At 52.5% G+C, this 18,610-nt stretch overlaps 1 protein-coding gene across 4 annotated transcripts; it reads left to right on the top strand.

Moving 5' to 3' along the window:
- Nucleotides 1-2,446: 2,446 nt before the first annotated feature.
- LOC146396446 (tumor necrosis factor receptor superfamily member 10B-like) lies at nt 2,447-17,103 on the top strand. Of its 4 annotated transcripts, XM_084997607.1 has the most exons (10): nt 2,447-2,521; nt 3,071-3,276; nt 7,555-7,657; nt 8,715-8,828; nt 9,225-9,336; nt 10,532-10,788; nt 11,296-11,327; nt 11,802-11,978; nt 13,838-13,913; nt 14,939-17,103. In XM_084997607.1, the coding sequence occupies exons 2-10, from the start codon at nt 3,121-3,123 to the stop codon at nt 15,250-15,252; spliced, it is 1,341 nt and encodes a 446-aa protein (XP_084853733.1). In that variant the 5' UTR covers nt 2,447-2,521; nt 3,071-3,120; the 3' UTR covers nt 15,253-17,103. The 4 variants fall into 4 exon arrangements, with proteins under 4 accessions (XP_084853733.1, XP_084853732.1, XP_084853731.1 ...); XM_084997606.1 differs by lacking the exon at nt 2,447-2,521 and having other exon boundaries at nt 3,047-3,276; XM_084997605.1 differs by lacking the exons at nt 2,447-2,521; nt 3,071-3,276 and adding an exon at nt 3,532-3,751.
- The last annotated feature ends 1,507 nt before the right edge of the window (nt 17,104-18,610 follow it).

The following is an 18,610-nucleotide window of genomic DNA, read 5'->3' as shown; positions in this document are numbered from 1 at the left end:
GCTCAGTGGGTTAAGGATCTGGCGTTGCCATGAGTTGTGGTGTGGCTCTCAGACTCAGCTTGGATCCTGTGTTGCTGTGGCTCTGGCGTAGGCCGGCAGCTGTAGCTCTGATTAGACCCCTAGCCTGGGAGCCTCCACATGCCTCAGATGCAACCCTAAAAAGCAAAAAGCCAAAAGCAACCAACCAAACAAAAGCATCCGTCTAAAGGAGATACACCAACATACTCAATCACGAACCTGACCATGAACTTTACACTTAACCTCTTCTGTTTGTACCTGCTTGCTTTTCTCTGCCATGTGGGCCCTGGTCCTGATCTACCTTGCTGCCGCTTTGAACGGGGGCTATTGCGGTGCTGCCAACCTGTGGAGCCTTTAACAACGTTCAAAGGTATGTTTAAGGGAGAACAGGAAGGGTTTCTTATTTCGTTTTAAAAGTTGGGCACACTGTGTATCCCGGTGCCCAGTAGGAAGAGCAGCCAGCTCATCACACTCGTACTTTCCAGTTTGGAGCCCCTCCCATTCTTGCACATGTTCTAATGGTCCGTTACCGCGTGACTTTTGCCTTACATTTTCTTCTGATTTTAAAAGGATCCATGAGGTAAACACATCCTGAGATGACTGCCCATGAGTCGGGCCCTGTGTCATCCCACCCCTGGGTGTGGGCAGAATCTCTGACCTGCTTCACACCAAGAACACACTAAGGGGATAGGATGTCACTCCCTGACTGGGTCACATTCTGTGGCAGAGGGGCAGGATGCCACTCTCTTTCTCTCAGTTACACCCGCCCTCCACCATACCTCCAGTCAGATCTCGTCTCTCTCCACATACCGCCCATGTCACTTGCAGCGCCAGGGGGTGAGGTGAGGGGCACTCTCATCATACGCAGGATCATACGCTGGAAGATAAGCATCCTCCAGCTAGGCAACAGCGCGCAGGAGGACACCCCCAGCACCTACAGAGGCTCCTCCGATGCTCACCGCATGGCAGCCCCACGAGGGCCAGGGGTAGGGGCAGTGGGGGAACGCCGTTGTAGAAATATAAATGGCCCATTACTGCAGCCATCAGATAATACGCCAAGGTTCCTGTGAGAAATCTCTTTCTAACGTTGGGCTAGTGGGCTCTTGACTGTAGCTGAGGACCGGGAGGAATCTGTCCATGAAAATACGCCCCGAAGCGGTACCTGGGTGGCACACGAGGTCACCCAACTCAGTTACACCTGCCCCGGGAGAAGAAGGAACAGAGGCCACAACCACTGCTGTCCTCCCCTGTGGTTCGCTCTGGTAGTTTCACGCCTGCGGTTTCCTCTCTGTGTCCTTCCTCAAAATGGGAGAGTTCCACATCCAACTGGGCTTCTGAAAGCACAGTACCTTCCTTCACAGATGAGGTCCGAGAGCAGCCAGGTGGTACGTGACTGTCGTGTAAAGCCCATCGATGGGTGAACGGATAAAGCAATTGTGAGGTATATCATACATGTATTATATATGTATAATCACTATATATATCATATGTAACAATAAATACAATGCATATGATATGTCATATATCGCCTATATATATCACACAGACCATGGAACATCATTTCGCCATAAAAAGAGGGAAATCCTGCCATTTCACTGACGACATGGGGAGGCCTCGAGGGCATTATGCTGGTGAACTAAGTCAGGCAGAGAAAGACAATAAATATAATCCCTCTCATAGGTGAAAACTTAAAAAAAAAAAAAATCAAGCTCACAGATATGGAGAACAGAGTCATGCCTGCCAGAAGTAGGGGGGAAGGGAGTTGGAGGAATGGATGAAGAGGGGCCAAAAGCAAAAAGAAAAGAAAACAGAACTGTATGTCACCTGCGAGTGAACAGGCTCAGAGACAGCGCCCTGACTGGGCTTTAGCCCCGGACTGGGGAGGATTTCTCTTGGCTGATGAGAAGGTTTCTCGCTTCCTCTTGGTTCTCAATGCCAGGGTAGGTGGTGAGGCTGGGGTTCCCGGAGACCTCCACCAGCCTGAGGCATCAGTCCATCCAACCTGCCTTGGATTCTCTCTGGCAGCTCCCCTCCATCGGACCACATTGACTCCCTGTCCCCTAGTCTGACTCTTACTAGAAGACCTGCCTCAAGCCACAGGGGTCAAGGGGCAGTGGGTAAATGTTTTAAATTTTTTTAATTCCAAAAAAAAAAAAAAAAAAAAAAAGCTTTCCTTAAGTCACAAAGGGATTCACTGGCTTAGGGGCAGTTAGAACCCAGAGCCCTCCAGTGGACATGTTGGCATTCTGGTCTACAATTTAAGAAAAGAAAAGAAAAGAAAAGAAAAAAAAAAAATCAAAAGATCTGGTTGGGGGCGTGGCTATGGAGATGAGAGTGGGCAGAAGGCGGCCCTCAGAAGACAGGAGACTTATGAGCTGGTTGGGGGCGTGGCTATGGAGATGAGAGTGGGCAGAAGGCGGCCCTCAGAAGACAGGAGAGTTATGAGCTAGTGGGGCATTTGCGCTGGAAAGGGGCAGGGTCAGGACGCGCCCCCGGAAAGCAGGTTTGGAATGTCACCTCAGCCCTGTGCCCACTTCCCAAAGGTGCAGACTGCCTTTTAATGAAAGCACGTCCCCAGGGCTTTGGCCGCCAGAGCCAGTAATTTCCGCTTTGGGCTGCAGGGTCGCTCTGAGGGACTCCGGGCCCCTCTCCTGATGTGACTAGTTAGAGGTGGTTAATGTTGTTTGTTTGTTTGTCTGCTTCCACGGCCTATGGAGGTTCCCAGGCTAGGGGTTGAATCGGAGCTGTAGCCTCCAGCCTACGCCAGAGGCACAGCCACGCGGGATCCGAGCCGCGTCTGAGACCTACACCGCAGCTCACGGCAACGCGGGATCGTTACCCCACCGAGCAAGGGCAGGGACCGAACCCGCAACCTCATGGTTCCTCGTCGGATTCGCTAAGCACTGCGCCACGACGGGGACTCCTAGAGGTGGTTCATGTTAACCGCACCGCTAGCGCCGGCTCACGCGCCCGCGCAAACGGCGCAATCTCGGCGTATAAAAGTAAGGGCAGGCTGTGTGATTAGACCATAACGTCCTGCCCGCGCACCCAGGAGGCAGCAAGTACGATCCGGCGCTGCAGGAAAGACGCTGTGGACTCCCGATGGCTCTACCGGCCGTCTGCCCGCACCGCGATCGAACGAGGAACTGGGGACAGAGCGCACCCACCGCCTCGGGCGCTCCGGCAGGGCGCGCCGCCAGCCCCCAGCCTTCGCTCCAGGACCTCAGGACTCTCATCGTCGTGGTGCTGGTGCTGTCGGTGAGTCTCCGCTCGCGAAGTCGCGCTCGTTCGCCGGCAGGAGGGGGGGCGGGGCGGGGCACTAGTGAGTGACAGATCGCACTTCCTTTCGTTTCCCCTTCCCTCTCTCGGATCCTCCTCACTCGTTCTCTCTCAATCTTGCTCTCTCTGGGTTTAAATTCTAAAACGTGCCCTTTTAAAATAGATGAACTAGGGCGGTCCCTGGCCCCTCCCCCACCGTGGCCTTACGCTCCGTCGTAATATCCTTTACCCTGAAAGGATCGTCCAAGTTGGAAACGATCTTTAAAGTTACTTGCTGCTTGCGGCAATGTATGAGTGCTGTGTAGAAACCATAAATCGTCTCACGACCCGGACCAGATGCTCACCACTTCCTCTAGGAGGTGGTTTGGAGGCTCCGTGTAGGATTTATCACTGTTGGTGTTCATCCTCAAGATACTTACTATGGGAAGAAATGTGCACACTTCCATTTTCTCAGGTTGTGGCTTTTTTTTTTTCTTTTTTCTTTTTCTTTTCTTTTTCTTTCTTTCTTCCTTCCTTGCTTGCTTCCTTCCTTTCTTCCTTCCTTCATCCTTCCTTCCTTCCTTCCTTCCTTCTTTCTTTCTTTCTTTCTTTCTTTCTTTCTTTTTCTTTCTTTCTTCCTTTCTTTCTTCCTTCCTTTCTTCCTTCCTTCCTTCCTTCCTTTCTTTCTTTCTTTCTTTCTTTCTTTCTTTCTTTCTTTCTTTCTTTTTCTTTCTTTCTTCCTTTCTTTCTTCCTTCCTTTCTTCCTTCCTTCCTTCCTTCCTTCCTTTCTTCCTTCCTGTCTTTCTTCTTTCTTACTTTCTTTTTTTTCTTTTCTTTTTTTTCCTTTTTTTTGGCCTCCCCGTGGCGTATGGAGTTCCCGGGCCAGGGATCAGATCCCAGCCGCAACTGCAAACCACGCCGCAGTTGCAGTAAAGCGGGATCTTCAACCCACCCTGTCTGGGAAGGAATCCGCGAACCCGAGTCCCAAGACGCAGGGGATCCCGCTGCGCCACGGTGGGAACTGCTTGAGGTGCTTTTCGAAGTTTCTTGCATGTTTAAAAAAAAAAAAAAAAAAAGGGCCAAACAGGGTTATAGGAATCATGAAAATGTCTGCTTTCATTGAGCAAATTACTGCTAAAATCAGAAAAGAAAGAACATTTTGAACTCACAGAGAAAATACAGACTTATTTATTTTTTAAATTTATTTTGAAGCGATTTGTACTTTTTTCCATTATAGTAGTGTTCTGTCAGTTATCTACTGTAAAGTGACCCAGTCACACATAGATCTATACCTTCTTTTTCTCACATTATCCTCCATCATGCTCTGTCGCCAGTGACTAGCTCTGGTTCCCATTGCTATAGAGCAGGATCTCATTGCTTATCCGTTCTAAAGGCAATAGTTTGCATCTACTAACCCCAGATTCCCAGTCCATCCTACTCCCTCCCCCTCCCCTTTGGCAGCCATAAGGCTGCTCTCCAAGTCCATGGTTCAGAATTCGTTTTTTGACTGTTAGTTTGAAATAGGTGGGATCCATGCTGAACACTGCTGCTGAGTGGTTCTGGGCGCCTGTAGGGCACTCACTGTCACGTATTCTTGTGGCCATCTGCACTGTCTATGGGGTATCTCCTTAGAAGTGGGGTTGCTGTGACAGTAGGCTAGATAAGTTTACACTTGTATTTAGATAACAATAAGCTGCCTCCAAAAGAAGGCTGGACCGTTTTCACTCACACCAAGAGTCCACAAGTGGGCCTGTTGCCCTACACCCTTGCTACCCTGAACTTTAATTCCTCTCTGGCCTGAGAAGTAAAAATGGGGCACCGTAGTGCTGTGGGTGTGATTCCTCAGGGCCAGGAGGGATTTTCAAGGATCTATGAGATTACTGAGACTGGGAGTGGAAGACCAGGAGACCCTAGATGAGGCAGCAGGGGTGAGGGCAAATATACAAACAGTGAAAGAACTGAAAGAAAAATCTTCTACAGATGTCTTCCGAAAACCTAGGAGTTCTTCAGTAGTGTGTAAGGCTAGAAGAAATTCAGTACCTAAACATGACAAAAGCATTTGAAAAGAAGAAAAATGCTTTTCAATTATCTTCCTAAAAAGAAAAGCAAAAAAATGCCTTAAGAAAACAAATAGTACACTCAATTCGGGGATATTTAAAGAAGAAAACCTATCCTGACCAAGTGGGGTTAATCGCATGAATGTGTGTTGGATTAACATCTGAAAATGCATCCATGATTTTCTGCTCTATTAGCACTGCAAAGAAGGAAAACTGTATGAACAGCTTAGCAGGTACAGAGAAGGCATTTGACAACATTTAACCCCTTTCCACCATAAAACCTCTCATTACATCAGGGTAGATGGCAACTTCCTCCATCTAGTAAAAGCCACTTCCTCTCCCAGTCACACAGGAGATGAGGTTAACCTAGGAAAGGGGGCGAGGGAATGTTGTGCAGTAATGTTATCTCCTCTCCTCTAGTTAGAGGATTTGAGTTTCACAAGTGTCGGCATTTTCTTAAAGCTTTGAATGGTACCCTTTAGAGCTGTGCATTTCCTTCTTTGTCAATCTTAAAACTGAAAACCCTGGAAGGAAGTATTGAGCTCTGGTTACCCACATAATGCTGAAGTTTTAAGAGCTGAAGACATCTGAATTTCAGCTCAAAATAAGGCACTTAGGAGAATGGACAGAGGGATGGATAGAGAAAGAAAAATGTGATAAAGCAAATATGGCAAAATTCGAATGCAGGTGGTGAGTGGATGAGAGGTCACTGTACAGGTGGTTACAGACGTTGTTGGATGCCTGGAAAGATCCACAGGAACACATTGAGGGAGAGAGTGTATGAGAGGAGAACCAGGGAAGACAGGAGTGAATAGGCCTGTGAGGTCAGGAAAAGGAGATTCCAAAGGGATTCAGAGGAGGCCCCGCCTGGGGACAGGACAACTTAGGGAACACACATGAGCTTAGCTGTCCCCAAACACTTGACAGGCTTTTATGAGAAGAGGGCTGTCTTTTTTTCCCTTCTTTCGTTATTTTATTTTATTTTTTTTTTTGGTCTTTTCGCCTTTTCTAGGGCTGCTCCTGCGGCCTATGGAGGTTCCCAGGCTAGGGGTCTCATCGGAGCTGTGGCCACCGGCCCACACCAGAGCCACAGCAACGCAGATCCTTAACCCACTGAGCAAGGCCAGGGATGGAACCTGCAACCTCATGGCTCCTAGCTGGATTCAGTAACCACTGAGCCACTACGGGAACTCCGAAGATGGGCTGTCTTTTATCTTGTTTAAAGTCAGGCAGGTTGAACTGGCTTCCACATAAGCTGTTGCCATGTTAGCTTTTTCTTTTTTTTCCCCTTCATTTCACTTTCTCCTTCAAATCACTCCCAGGTTAAAGCAAAGTTGCAAAAACTATACAAAAACCTTTTTCTTTTTTCCCGAATCATTTGAGAAATCGCTCCTGACATGATAGACCCCATGACCGCGTACTTGCGTGTGTGTCTTTCCTACAAGCGAGGACAGTCTCCCCCCAAACCCACAGCACAGCTTTCAACATCAGAACCTGAACTTCGACACGTTCGTCCTCATCGAAGCCTCAGAGTCCATTCAGCTTTGTCCAGCTAGCCCCATTTTGTCATTTTTAGCCCAGAGACCTTCACCCCAAAGCCTGGGGTTCTATTTCCTCTTTTTGTGTGACTCTTTGGTATGTTGTGGGACACTGACAGGCTCCTCTTGGTGACAGCCGCTCAGGTTAAAACCGGAAGTTCCTTAAAGTGTGATTCTGGATCAGGATTTTGAAAACGTGTACTTCTGCTAGAACCCCCATCTGTAAACGTGTGCGCATGCGTGTGTGTGTGTGTGTGTGTGTGTGTGTGTGTGTGTGTGTGTGTGTCAGGGGTGGGGGGAGGCTGAGGGAGAGTATTCGTGCGTGCGGTCAAATAGAAGAACTAAAGACAGCAAGACAGGGGCTGTTTTCTCTAATCAAAGGGATACCTGTGGTTTCTGCATTCTTAGCGAAACGTTTTTGTCTATACTTTCTGGAATCAAGGGATTTTCTTTTACTCTAAGAGAAAAGCGTACCGGGGGAAAAAACGTTCAGTGTTCAGGTACTTGCTGGCACCAAAGACCAGGGGAAAAACTTGCATAGAAAAAAAAGGAGAGTTCAGAGCTGGAAGAAAGGTTCCAGTTCTGTTTCATTGTGTGGGCGGTGGTCAAGGGACTGTGGGATGGATCCTAGGAGGACAAGAGTCTGGAAGCCACTCACGCCGGTCCCTGCTTTGTCCTCATAGGTCACAGCTGCCTCAGGCATGCCCACAGGGCAGGGACGATTTCACCAGCAAATGGCTGCCCCAGGGGCAGGGAGTCACAGCCGCTGGGAGTCGTGTCCACCAGGTACATCCGAAGACTGATCTCCAGCCCTTACCCCACCCTTGTCTCCATGTCCTTTTGGTTTTCAGATCTCTGCAGGTATTCAATGGACGTCTGCTTTGTGCCAGGCACTGTGCTGGGAGGGCATGAGCGTGGTCCCCAGACAGAGGGATGCTCATGATAGTGAGAGAGATGCAGTAGGAACCCTGAGGATACCTGAGTGATGGGGGGGTGGGAGCAGAGACAGAGTTAGTGAGGTCTCCTGGGGATGGCGACTTCCAGGCTGAGAGCCACTGTCCAGTGCCCCTGAGACGGCCCCCAGGGGGCAGGGCTGGGCTTGTTTAAGCAAAACTAGGGGCCAGCTGGTGTAAGTGGAGGGTAAAGAGGACACAAGGGCAGGCAGGGGCTGATCACAGACCCTGAGCGCTGTGAAGGGAGCAGGGGTTTTGTTTTTTAGTAAGGCATTCACCGCAGTAAAAATCTCCATGTTTTATACGGATTACATTTGAAGTGACACTCTGTTAGAACTTCTGAGCTTAAGAAAATACATTGTTAAAATTAGGTTGACCTCTTTCTTTTTACTCTTTAATGTGCCACCTGTGGCTGTGACTTTCACGTGTGGCTCGTCAGTGTATTGCTGTTGGCAGTACTGGTCTAAGGTCTGTGGTAGATGTCAACTCAATAGATTGAGGCCAAGTCCGGCGTTGCTTCGTGGAAACGAATCTGACGAGGACCCATGAGGATGCAGGTTGGAACCCTGGCCCTGCTCAGTGGGTTAAGGATCTGGCGTTGCCGTGAGCTGTGGTGTAGGTTGCAGACACGGCTCAGATCTGACGTGGCTGTGGCTGCGGTGTAGGCTGGTGGCCACAGCTCCGATTTGACCCCTAGCCTGGGAACCTCCACATGCTGAGGGTGTGGCTCTACAAAGACAAAAAAAAAAAAACAAACAAAAGATGAAGGCCAGTCAAGAAGGGTTCCCTGTGTGGATTCCACTGATGGGTGAAAGAGGCATCCCGGCCACACTGCCAGCCTCTGGGAATCCTGTGGGGACTTCCTCTGCAGCTTTTCCCTTCCTTTTCAGGGTTCCATGTGGAGGACGCCAGTGGAGAGTGTGTCCGGTGCACAGACGGAGTGGATTACACCAGTCATCCGAACACCCTCTTTTCTTGCTTACGTTGCACGGTTTGCAGATCAGGTACAGGACCCGTGGTCCCCCGAGCCTTCAGTGAGGGTGCTGGGTGATGATGAGATGGGGTGCGAATGGGTCAGGGAGGCAGAAACCCGATTTCCAGCCCAGCTAGGTCTCCTCCCATCCTCCCTTCCTCCCATCCTGGCCTCAGCCTCCCTGGGCCTTCAGGACCTGAGGTCCTCTGGCCTTGCCCTGAGGACTGGGTGTTGAGCCCTGACCCAGGTGTTCCTCGCCCTCCAGGGCGTCTCAGATTACACCCCACCTTACCCCATCGCTTGCTCCGGATGTGTGACTGAAAACACGTTTCTTCCCAATCCTGAGCGTGGGGGGGTTTGGGTGGCGAAGAAGGGTTGAGGGTCACTCGAGGGACGCACATCGCCAACCCTGATCCTTTGTCTTCAGGTGAAGAAGAGAAGACCCCTTGCACAGCAACTGCGGACACAGGGTGTGAGTGCAAACCTGGAACTTTCCGTGAAGAAAACTCCCCCGAGTTCTGCCAGAAGTGCCACACCAGGTGAGACGCAGGAGCCCAGGCGGTTTCCAGCAGCTCAAGGGAACTGTCCCAGAGCCTGCAAGCAGCCCCTCCCTGCCCCCCGCACCTTCCCAAACCTCCTCAGCACCGTTCCCCTTCAGCCGGCTCACTGCTTAAGGTTCCCGACACTGTCCGTGGCCCAGGAGAAGCTGTAGCTTCTTCTGATAGCAGAGGGAAGAAAATGAGTAGAATGCAGCCAAGCTTACATTCATCTGTGACAATGCCGTCGTAAAAAGGGAATTTTCCTCGTTTTGGGGCAGGAAAGGGCCCACGAACACAAAGGTGCCCACAGGCGAGTCCTAATGAGATGGGGCACCCAGCTCCTTCGAGGTTCCTTCCTGTAAAGCTCTGAGCCAGCCCAGCGGGCCTCACACCCAGCCCTGGTTCCCCAAGAAGACCCGAATCTTCCCTCTCTGGGGACTCAGGGGCCAGCAGTCCTGCGCTCTTCTCTGGCGCTCCAGTGTGGGCTGTGGCTGGTAGGAAGGGTCAGCAGGTGGAGGACAAGAGGGTCCTTGTGTGAAAGGGCGACTGGCGGGGGAGGCTCAGCTTGTGCCCGAGCCCTTCTGACCCTTGACCTGGATGAGGTTGCCCCTCCCCCGGGCTCCCGCTGCAGCCAGGGAGGCCCAGGGCAGGCCTTGCAGAGAAGGCCCAGCTCCTGGAGTTCCCGTCGTGGCGCAGTGGTTAACGAATCCGACTAGGAACCATGAGATTGCGGGTTCGGTCCCTGTCCTTGCTCAGTGGGTTAAGGATCCGGCGTTGCCGTGAGCTGTGGTGTAGGTTGCAGACGCAGGTCGGATCCCGCGTTGCTGTGGCTCTGGCGTAGGCTGGTGGCTACAGCTCCGATTCGACCCCTAGCCTGGGAACCTCCATATGCCGCGGGAGCAGCCCAAGAAATAGCAACAACAACAACAACAACAAAGACAAAAGACAAAAAAAAAGAAGGCCCAGCTGCTGAAGAAGGGGCAGCTCTGAACACTCAGCAGGAGCCCTGGGGGCTGAAGTGCCCAAGCTCTGATCCTTCTTGCAGCCAACAAGGCGGGTGAGGGGACCCGGCCCTGCAGACAGGAGAGCCTGTTCCTCCGCCACTGGCCTGTCAGGGACGCTGGGCGGGAGGTGCTTCCCTCTTTCTCCTCATCTGGCCAGCTTTCCCTGATGGATCCTCTGTGTCTGTACCCAGGTGCCCTGATGGGATGGTCATGGCCACGCCGTGTACCCCCTCGAGTGACCTCAAGTGTGTGCATCAAGAGTCAGGTACCCGGGCCAGTGGGGAGGCCCTGGATCCTGGAGAGCCAGTGACCACGAACCTGCAACCGCCCACCGCTTCCTCTCCCTCCTCAAGCAATTCACAACTGGTGGCTAAAATTGCAGCTTCTTGTTTAGTTGTCCTTTTTCTGGTGGTGAGCGCATGCTTGATCTACAAGTACAAAGTTCAAGGTGAGGTACCAGGATGGAAGGGGGAGGCACGGGCCCCTCCTCCGTCTCCCCAGTCTTCCTGGTGCCCTGGCCTGGCTCTGATCTTGGTCCCCAGGATCCCTCTGCACCTCCCACCTCCCCTGCTCCTGCGAGGGCCAGGATCACCTCAGTCCCACATCTCAGCTGATGGTCCCCTGGTCCCCATGGCCACGGAGAAAGGGGCCAGGTCAGCTCTTCATGCCTTCAGGGCCCCCAGCCACGGCAGAGAGGTGGTCAGCACCTCGCTTGGGTGACAAGAGTCAGGAGGGTTTATACAGCAGAACCCAGCAGAGATTTGATGTATGTTTCCTTTTACTTCATTTCCCCCCATCTCTCTTCTCCGTCCCTGAGGGTTCCCCAGAGTTGGAATGGGCCCGTCCTTGTCCCCAGGCCTGGGGCTCCTTGTTCAGTATCTGTCCTGTCCCTGGGGAGGGAGGTGCTGTAAGGGGACTCTCCCCCCTGCTCAAGCGGCTGCTGCTTCTCTTCCAGGTTGTGGACTGCACCGCAAATTCATGGACAAAGTGAGTTGGTTTCTCCAGGACCTGGTGGCCTCAGGCCCTCAGCAACGGCTTCCCACCCACCCCAGGGCCCCGGGTGGACACAGTGCCCAGTTTGTCCTGTGCTATGGTCCCTGGCTCTGTCAAGTGGGGTGGGGGCTCTGGGCTGACTGTAGGGGCGCCATTGGTCTGTTGAGAGCAGCCCTAAGGCGGGTTGGCAGGGCTGCTGCTGTGCTTCTTAGTGCTTGCAAGACACCCTCACCTCCTAACCCTAGATGGACCCTGGGGCTTGGGGTTGTCCAGCAGGGGTGCTGAGCCCCCCCTTAGCACAGCACCAGGGTCCTGGGGCCATCGGCAGAGCCATGGATGTGCTGAGTCTGCACCCACCTGGGGGGCACAGCATGGGAGTATGTAGGGAGGCAGAACCCGCCGTGTCCCCGCAGCTGCTGCGAGGATCTGTCGGTATGGACGCCTGAGTCAGCTCTTTGCCCTCCCAAGGTCCTTTTCTGGCGATCACATCCCTCAAGAAGGCCTGAGGCGCTGGACAATGCCCGCAACAACACCCTGAGCAATAGAGACGGCCTGTCCTCTCCAGTCTCTGATCAGGAGGTAGAAGACCCTGAGCAGGTGGAGCCCACGGGAGTACAGTCCTCAGGGGAAGCAGAACATCTACTGGTGAGTGTGATGCCCTCGCCCTTCGACTTGCCCAGGGCTGTGGGGGCCACAGGGAAAGGCTGATGCTGGTCCCGTCTCCTATCCCATGGGGAAGGGGTGAAGGAGGGCCGTCAGGGTCATGGAGGGGGAGCCCCCCTGCTGTAGTAGACTGTCAGCTCTTAGGCTACTTGTCCTCTGTCCTGTTCCCACGATGGGACCACCCAGATATTTCTAAATAGATATTCTGTATTTCTCTTATGAAAAGAGCTAGCATTTCAAGTCAAGGGGTTTCTATAGCTCACCTAGATGTGTATTTTTCTTTGGTAAATGTCGCCTGTTTCTTGTGGAGGCTGTATCTTTGTATGGCACGTGTTCTGTTACCTTGTATGTTTATCCATCTCTTGTAATTCTCTATGTAATTTATTGTCTGCTACAATTTGAAACAGTCATCCATCCGTAGGATCGTACAATCACATTAGTAGTAGTAGCAGTAGTAGCAATAGCCGTGGCATTGTGGAACCCTCAAAGTTTTGTAAGACTATAATCATATAGAAAATAATGACTGTTTTGTCTGCTCCCTTTAAAGATCTGAATTGTTTTTGTTGTGCTTACAGCCGCAGAGACCAGAAGTTCAGAACGATGTTTGCTTAGCGCTTACATTGTTTTGACGAATTTCAAATAACGGCACTGTTGCTTACATTGATGCTTAGCGCAGGGGGGTATTTTTTGGTCTTGACTGGACTTGTTGGGGAGGCCTCCAGAGTGGCCACTAAGAATGATACTGGCTCTTTTGGAGATGTGCAATCTTATCACTATGAGTCTAGGCTCCTGTTCGGAGGTGTTTTTTGTTTGTTGGTTGGTTTGCTTGTCTTTTCTAGGGCCACACCCTAGGCATATGGAGGTTCCCAGGCTAGGGGTCTAACTGGAGCTGTAGCTGCCAGGCTACACCACCGCCACGCCAGATCCTTAACCCTCGAGCAAGGCCAGGGATTGAACCCGCTGCCTCATGGTTCCTACCTAGCCGGATTCGTTTCTGCTGCGCCACGACGGGAACTCCTGAGGTGTTTTTAAAACACAGAATCGGAATTTAAATTTACCAAGTGAGGAGTTCCCGTCGTGGCGCAGTGGTTATCGAATCCACCGAGGAACCATGAGGTTGGGGGTTCGGTCCCTGCCCTTGCTCAGTGGGTTAACGATCCGGGGTTGCCATGAGCTGTGGTGTAGGTTGCAGACTCGGCTCGGATCCCGCGTTGCTGTGGCTCTGGCATAGGCTGGTGGCTACAGCTCCGATTAGACCCCTAGCCTGGGAAGCTCCATATGCCGCGGGAGCGGCCCAAGAAATAGCAAAATAAATAAATAAATAAATAAATAAATTTCCCAAGTGGTTTTTCAGCGTCCGTGGGGAATATGTGATCATTTCATGCCCTTCTTTAGACTACCGATATGGTACAGTATTGTTGATCAAAGCAGCCGCATACGCATGGAGTAACCCTCTACCTTAGACTTTCCCAAGTGCCCTTTTAAATAGTCTTCATCTGAGTCACGTCAAGCGGGGAGGGAGTGCCTGTCTCCCGAGGCGGTGGGTGGGAAAGGACTAGAAGGGGCAGAAGGGACTGCGTGGCGGTGGGAACGGTCCCTGTCTTGATTGAGGGACGGCGGCTCGGCTGCATAAGGTCGTCGAAGCTGGAGCAGACACGTAGGACGTGAGCCCTACCGCAGGGAGCCTGTCCCTCCACGAGCACACGAGCCTGGGAGCTGCTCAGGGTGGCAGGTTGCTCTCGTCTCTGTAGAGACCCGGGAGGACGGGTGGCTGCCCGGGTCACACAGCGAATCCGGGACCCCTGACGAAGACCGAGACCTTTCTCCACTGCGTGTTACAGGAACCGGCAGCAGCTGAAGGGTCTCGGGTGCGAAGACGGCTCCTGGTTCCTGCGGACGGTGGAGACCCCACAGAATGTGAGTGTTTTTCCCTGGACCATGGACTAGGAGTGGAGGGAAGCGCGACAGCGTCTTCACTGCGTCCCCACAGCTGTGAGGGCAGCTGAGACCGGGGATGGCTTGTGCCTGGGCCATCCAGACTCTAAAGGCCTCAGAGCCAGGTCTGCCCACTCTGAGGCACCTCAGGGGCTGTGCCGTCCAGCAGGGCACCCACTGGCCCCAGGAGGCTGTGGGGCAGCTGACCTGTGGCCAAATTCGATCCCGTATCTCAAAGAATTGGTAGAAAACAGGAATGTAATAGGTCCCATCAACAATTTTTGACCATTATTACATTTTGAGATGAACGTTTTGGAATGTATTGAGTCCGTGCCATATTTTATGGAAATTAGTATAACTTGTTAACATTTTACGTTTTCCAGCGTAGCTGTGAGAGAATATGAACTTCCTTCAGCGGCCACCTTAGGTACCTATGCACGGTGGTGTGCACTGCGTTGCACACGCTTGCCCTGCATCCCCAGTCCCGCGAGGCGGGCGGCCTCGGCTCCACCTCACATGTTAGCGTCTGTTTGTCCCCATCCAGCTCAGGGAGGCCGAGCTGAGTGTGAAGCCAGAGACCTTCCAAGCTCCAGGCCTTGCTGGGTCCCCAGTGCCGAGGTGGCAGCTGGGGCCCTGAGTCTCACGAGAGGGGCAGGTGCCACCCTGAGTCTCACGAGAGGGGCAGGTGGCCCCCTCTGCCTCCTGCCACTACTGCCTTCTCCCTCCATGACGTCCGTTTCCCCTCCCCGGTGGGCCCTTCTCCCTCACTTAGGACAGGATTCTCTGGTGACCTTGACTCCCTACGGTGTCCTGGGGACATAGGGGGCCCAGGCAGTGTGTGGCCCGATGTCTCTGTGGCTGGGAAGCAGGTCAGGGATGCAGAGCAGCAGCTGCCTCAGCAGGGGGAGCTCTTCAGGTCCCGCCCTGGGGTCCAGGCCTGCCCGAGGGTCCTCTGCCCTTTCTGAAGCTGGTCCCAACCTTCTCTCTGTGACTTTCCCCCAACCTAGGCTTGAGGCAGTTCTTTGATGACTTTTCCAACATCGTGCCTTGTGATTGCTGGGACAAACTCATGAGAAAGATGGACCTCACCCAAAATGACATCCTTCAGAGCAGAGATCGCGCTCGGAACACCGGGGATGCCTTGTATGAGATGCTGGAGACCTGGGTCCGCCGCAAAGGGCGGGAGGCCTCAGTCAACGACCTCCTCGATGCCTTGGAAGCACTGGGGCAAAGATACGCAAAGGAGAAAATTGAGGACACGCTGGTGGGCTCAAGAAAGTTCGTCTTCAAAGAAGGTGAAGCTGGTGCTGCTGTGTCCTGAGTGTTTGAGGACCTCATCTTCCAGTTCTGGACACGTTTTTTATCCAAATGGACTTGCTCTTTTTACTCTCATGTATTACAATAGAATCTATGTTTTGTTGGGGAGGGGGTGTAATCTGTAATACTGTTTGTTGTATGACTTTCTGCTATTTATTGTTTTTTGCGGTTTTTTTGCTGTCTTAGGACCGCACCTAAGGCCTGTGGAGGTTCCCAGGCTAGGGGTCGAATCGGAGCTGTAGCCGCTGGCCTACGCCAGAGCCACAGCCACTTGGGATCTGAGCTGCATCTGCGACCTACACCACAGCTCACGGCAGCGCCGGATCCTTAACCCACTGAGTGAGGCCGGGGGTCGAACCCGCAACCTCATGGATCCTAAGTCAGGTTCATTAACCACTGAGCCACAAAGGGAACTCCTGCTTCTATGTTTTTTATATGTATTTATAGTAGCCTAGAAAAGATTCTGTGAAATAACACTGGGTTGTTTACATGGGTTGCCTTTTTGAGAGGTGCGAAGCCACAATGATTGGGTGTCACAAGTAATGGCAGAAGAGAGCCCAGCACCGCTGTGGGGAGCACTGGAGGAATCCACTCTCCTTCAAAGGCAGTCTCGCACTCTTGGATACCTGGTGACCTCTGTGGTGCCCACTCTTTTATACCTGAAAATCTCATAGGTGTGTGACTATTTCTTTTATTTACCGGTGGGCGTTTACAAGTCAGCAGAGCGTGACGAGACGTGGCATCCCTGCACAGCCCTGTGTCTGGTGTCTGTGAGCTGGGCTGTCAGGCGTGGGCCTCCGCCGGTTCTTCGTTGGACCTCGGTGCTGAGGGTGGGATGCAGGTTGGGTGCAGATGTTAAGTGACATGGGCGTCTTGCGTCTGATCTTGTTAGTGAAGCTTCGGCTCCCTCTGGGTTCCCGGGAGGGAGGGGAGGGATCTGGTCCCAGTGTCTGCCGTGGTCTCAGGGAGGAAGTGCAGTTGGTGGTGGTGGACTGTGTTCAGTGTGGGCTGACTCGGCACTAGATGGGCACTCGCGGTCCGGGTGCTCTGATCTGAGCCTCAGAACTGCCTTTTGCGGTCTGAGTTGGCTACTCGGGCATCTCAACCTCTTCGTAAGCTTTGGCCTCCTGCAGAAACAGACTCACACAGACATGCCAATTCCTAAACACTGTAGGCATTGGCCTAAAATGGCTGATGTGTTGGGGTTCTGTCCTTTCATTCCTTTTTTTTGTTTGTTTGTTTGTTTTAAAGCCTTCCATTAAAACCCTTCTTTGTAGGCGTCCAGTTACTGCAGGATGATCTTATGGAGGAAGGGCCACTCAGGAGTTGTGGTCTTTTCCGTCTCAAGACTCTGTGTGTTGCCTTCCCCAAAGCTGATGTGGCCAAAGATGGAATTGCCTGACATTTAGGCACGTTCAGGGTATGGTGTCGGGAGTCAACTGGAGTGTTTTGGAAGGGCTGCCCCCCATGGTCCTGCTGTTATAAGCAAGCCCTCTGGCCCCTTCTTTCCGGATATCTGGCCCTTCTCTCAGAGGATTTCTGTGAGTGCCCTTCTAAAGTATTAGTCTTATCAGTGTTTGTCATATCCCTTCACATATTTATTGTGTCTTTTACCAGTGAAAACCTTCTAGAGATATGAAGTTGTTTCCTTTATTGCTTCGTGTCAGTGCACGGGAAGTTTTATTTAAAAGTTTTATTTAAAGGTTGGGTTCTGTGCATGTTTCCTCTCCATGGGAAGATCCCTTTTAAGAATTTCTTGGAAACCTTAGACAATGAAAGAAAAGCCACTGGGCACAAAATACCATGTCCTTATGAATTTGTGACCAAATTAAACATGCAATTCTGTATTTAAAAAGGTGTGTGTGTCTTTCTTGGCCATCTTCCCGTCCTCTGGAGCAGCTCGGAGTGACAAGGGTGCAGGGCATGTGTTCTTGCCGTGACCTGCTCCTTCCTTCTTTATGCCTCGGGCTCGGCCCGCAGGGGTTTCTTCTGCTCTGACTCTGGATTTCCCCCTGGAATCCGGCCCCTGCTCCCTCCCTCCCTCCCCTCCCTGCCCTTCCCCTGGCAGAGAGACCTGCGCCTGGCCCGGCCCCCCCACAGCCCCCCCCCCCCGGTGCTGTCTCTAGGTCACACCTGGGCCTGCAGGGCTCTCGCGAGATGCGCACTGGCTCTGACAGAGCCCTTGGGATGAGGTGGGTCCCTGAGGAGGGGGGCCCTGCTGGCTGGGGTCACTCTGTGACCCTCTCACCTGTGGGCCTCCTGGAACTCCAGGGCCACCTTCCCCTTCCCTCTCTGCTGGCCCCTCTGCCCCCTCATCAGTGGGCCAGGTGGCTCTGCACTGCAACCTCATAGAGACCCAGGTCCCCTCCCCTGGACTGTGGGCTCTGGCTCTCCCACCCACCTGGAGTCTCTGTGGTCCCACGCCTGTTCCCTTGCCCGGAGCAAAGGTGCTGGGTGCAGAGCGGCACACCCTCTTGGGACCCCGCCTGCTCCTGGGCCTGACCGAGAGTCATCACATATTACATCAGGATTAGGAAGAAAGAGGTTTTAGGTCACAAATCAGGAGCAAGAGGTGACGTTACAGTCAAAATTAATTTCATTTCATTTCATTTTATTTTTTGCCTCGTAGGGCCGCACCTGAGGCACTTGGAAGTTCCCAGGCGAGGGGTCGAATCAGAGCCACAGCTGCCAGCCTACACCACAGCCACAGCAACACAGATCCAGGCCACGTCTGTGACCTACACCACAGCTCATGACAATGCCGAATCCTCAACCTGCTGAGCAAGGCTAGAGATCCAACCACAACCTCATGGTTCCTAGTCAGATTCGTTTCTGCTGCGCCACGATGGGAACTCCCCAAATCAATTCTTAAAAAGAACTGTTTCCTGTATGAGGCCCCTGTGTCAAATCAACCGAATGGTCCTTGCACTGGGCCGTCTGACGGGGCCTCCATCTGTTTCTGTGTCTGTCAAGATTTTAGTGGTGACTCAGGGTTGGGGAGGTGAGGGTGTTAGGGCAGGAGGGAGAGTCAGGGGCAGGATCAGCGGTCAGTAGGCTGTATTTCAGTCCACTTGTGATGAGTCTGAGCAGATTTACAGGGTACGTTAGAGCTTGTACTTACTAGCAGAAGTTACTCTGAAACGTAGTGCTTTACAGCCACAGCCTTTATGACCTCACCATTTCTATGGATCAGCAATCCAGGCCCAGAATTGTGGAGTTCTCTAACTCTGGGTCTCACAAGACTGGCCTGTGCAGGAAGGGACATGCTTCCCAGCTCACATCCAAGGCGGAGGCTGGATTCCATTCTTGGGGGAAGATGGCAAGGGGCCACCCTCAGTCCTTGTGCTGTGGGCTGCACACAA

The sequence above is a fragment of the Sus scrofa genome, chromosome 14, assembly GCF_054392235.1.
Source record: "Sus scrofa isolate SSC_HxYL_T2T_F1_AM1 chromosome 14, Sscrofa_HxYL_maternal_Yorkshire_Landrace_v2.0, whole genome shotgun sequence".
NCBI lineage: Eukaryota > Metazoa > Chordata > Mammalia > Artiodactyla > Suidae > Sus > Sus scrofa.
This window is presented reverse-complemented; position numbering and strand designations above follow the sequence as displayed.

Coding starts and splice junctions, on each gene's coding strand:
- LOC146396446 (XM_084997605.1), top strand. CDS start 3,584: ATGTATGAGTGCTGTGTAGAAACCATAAATCGTCTCACGACCCGGACC. Junction 7,658..8,714: donor CTGGGAGTCGTGTCCACCAG/GTACATCCGAAG, acceptor CTTCCTTTTCAG/GGTTCCATGTGGAGGACGCC. Junction 11,328..11,801: donor ACCGCAAATTCATGGACAAA/GTGAGTTGGTTT, acceptor TGCCCTCCCAAG/GTCCTTTTCTGGCGATCACA.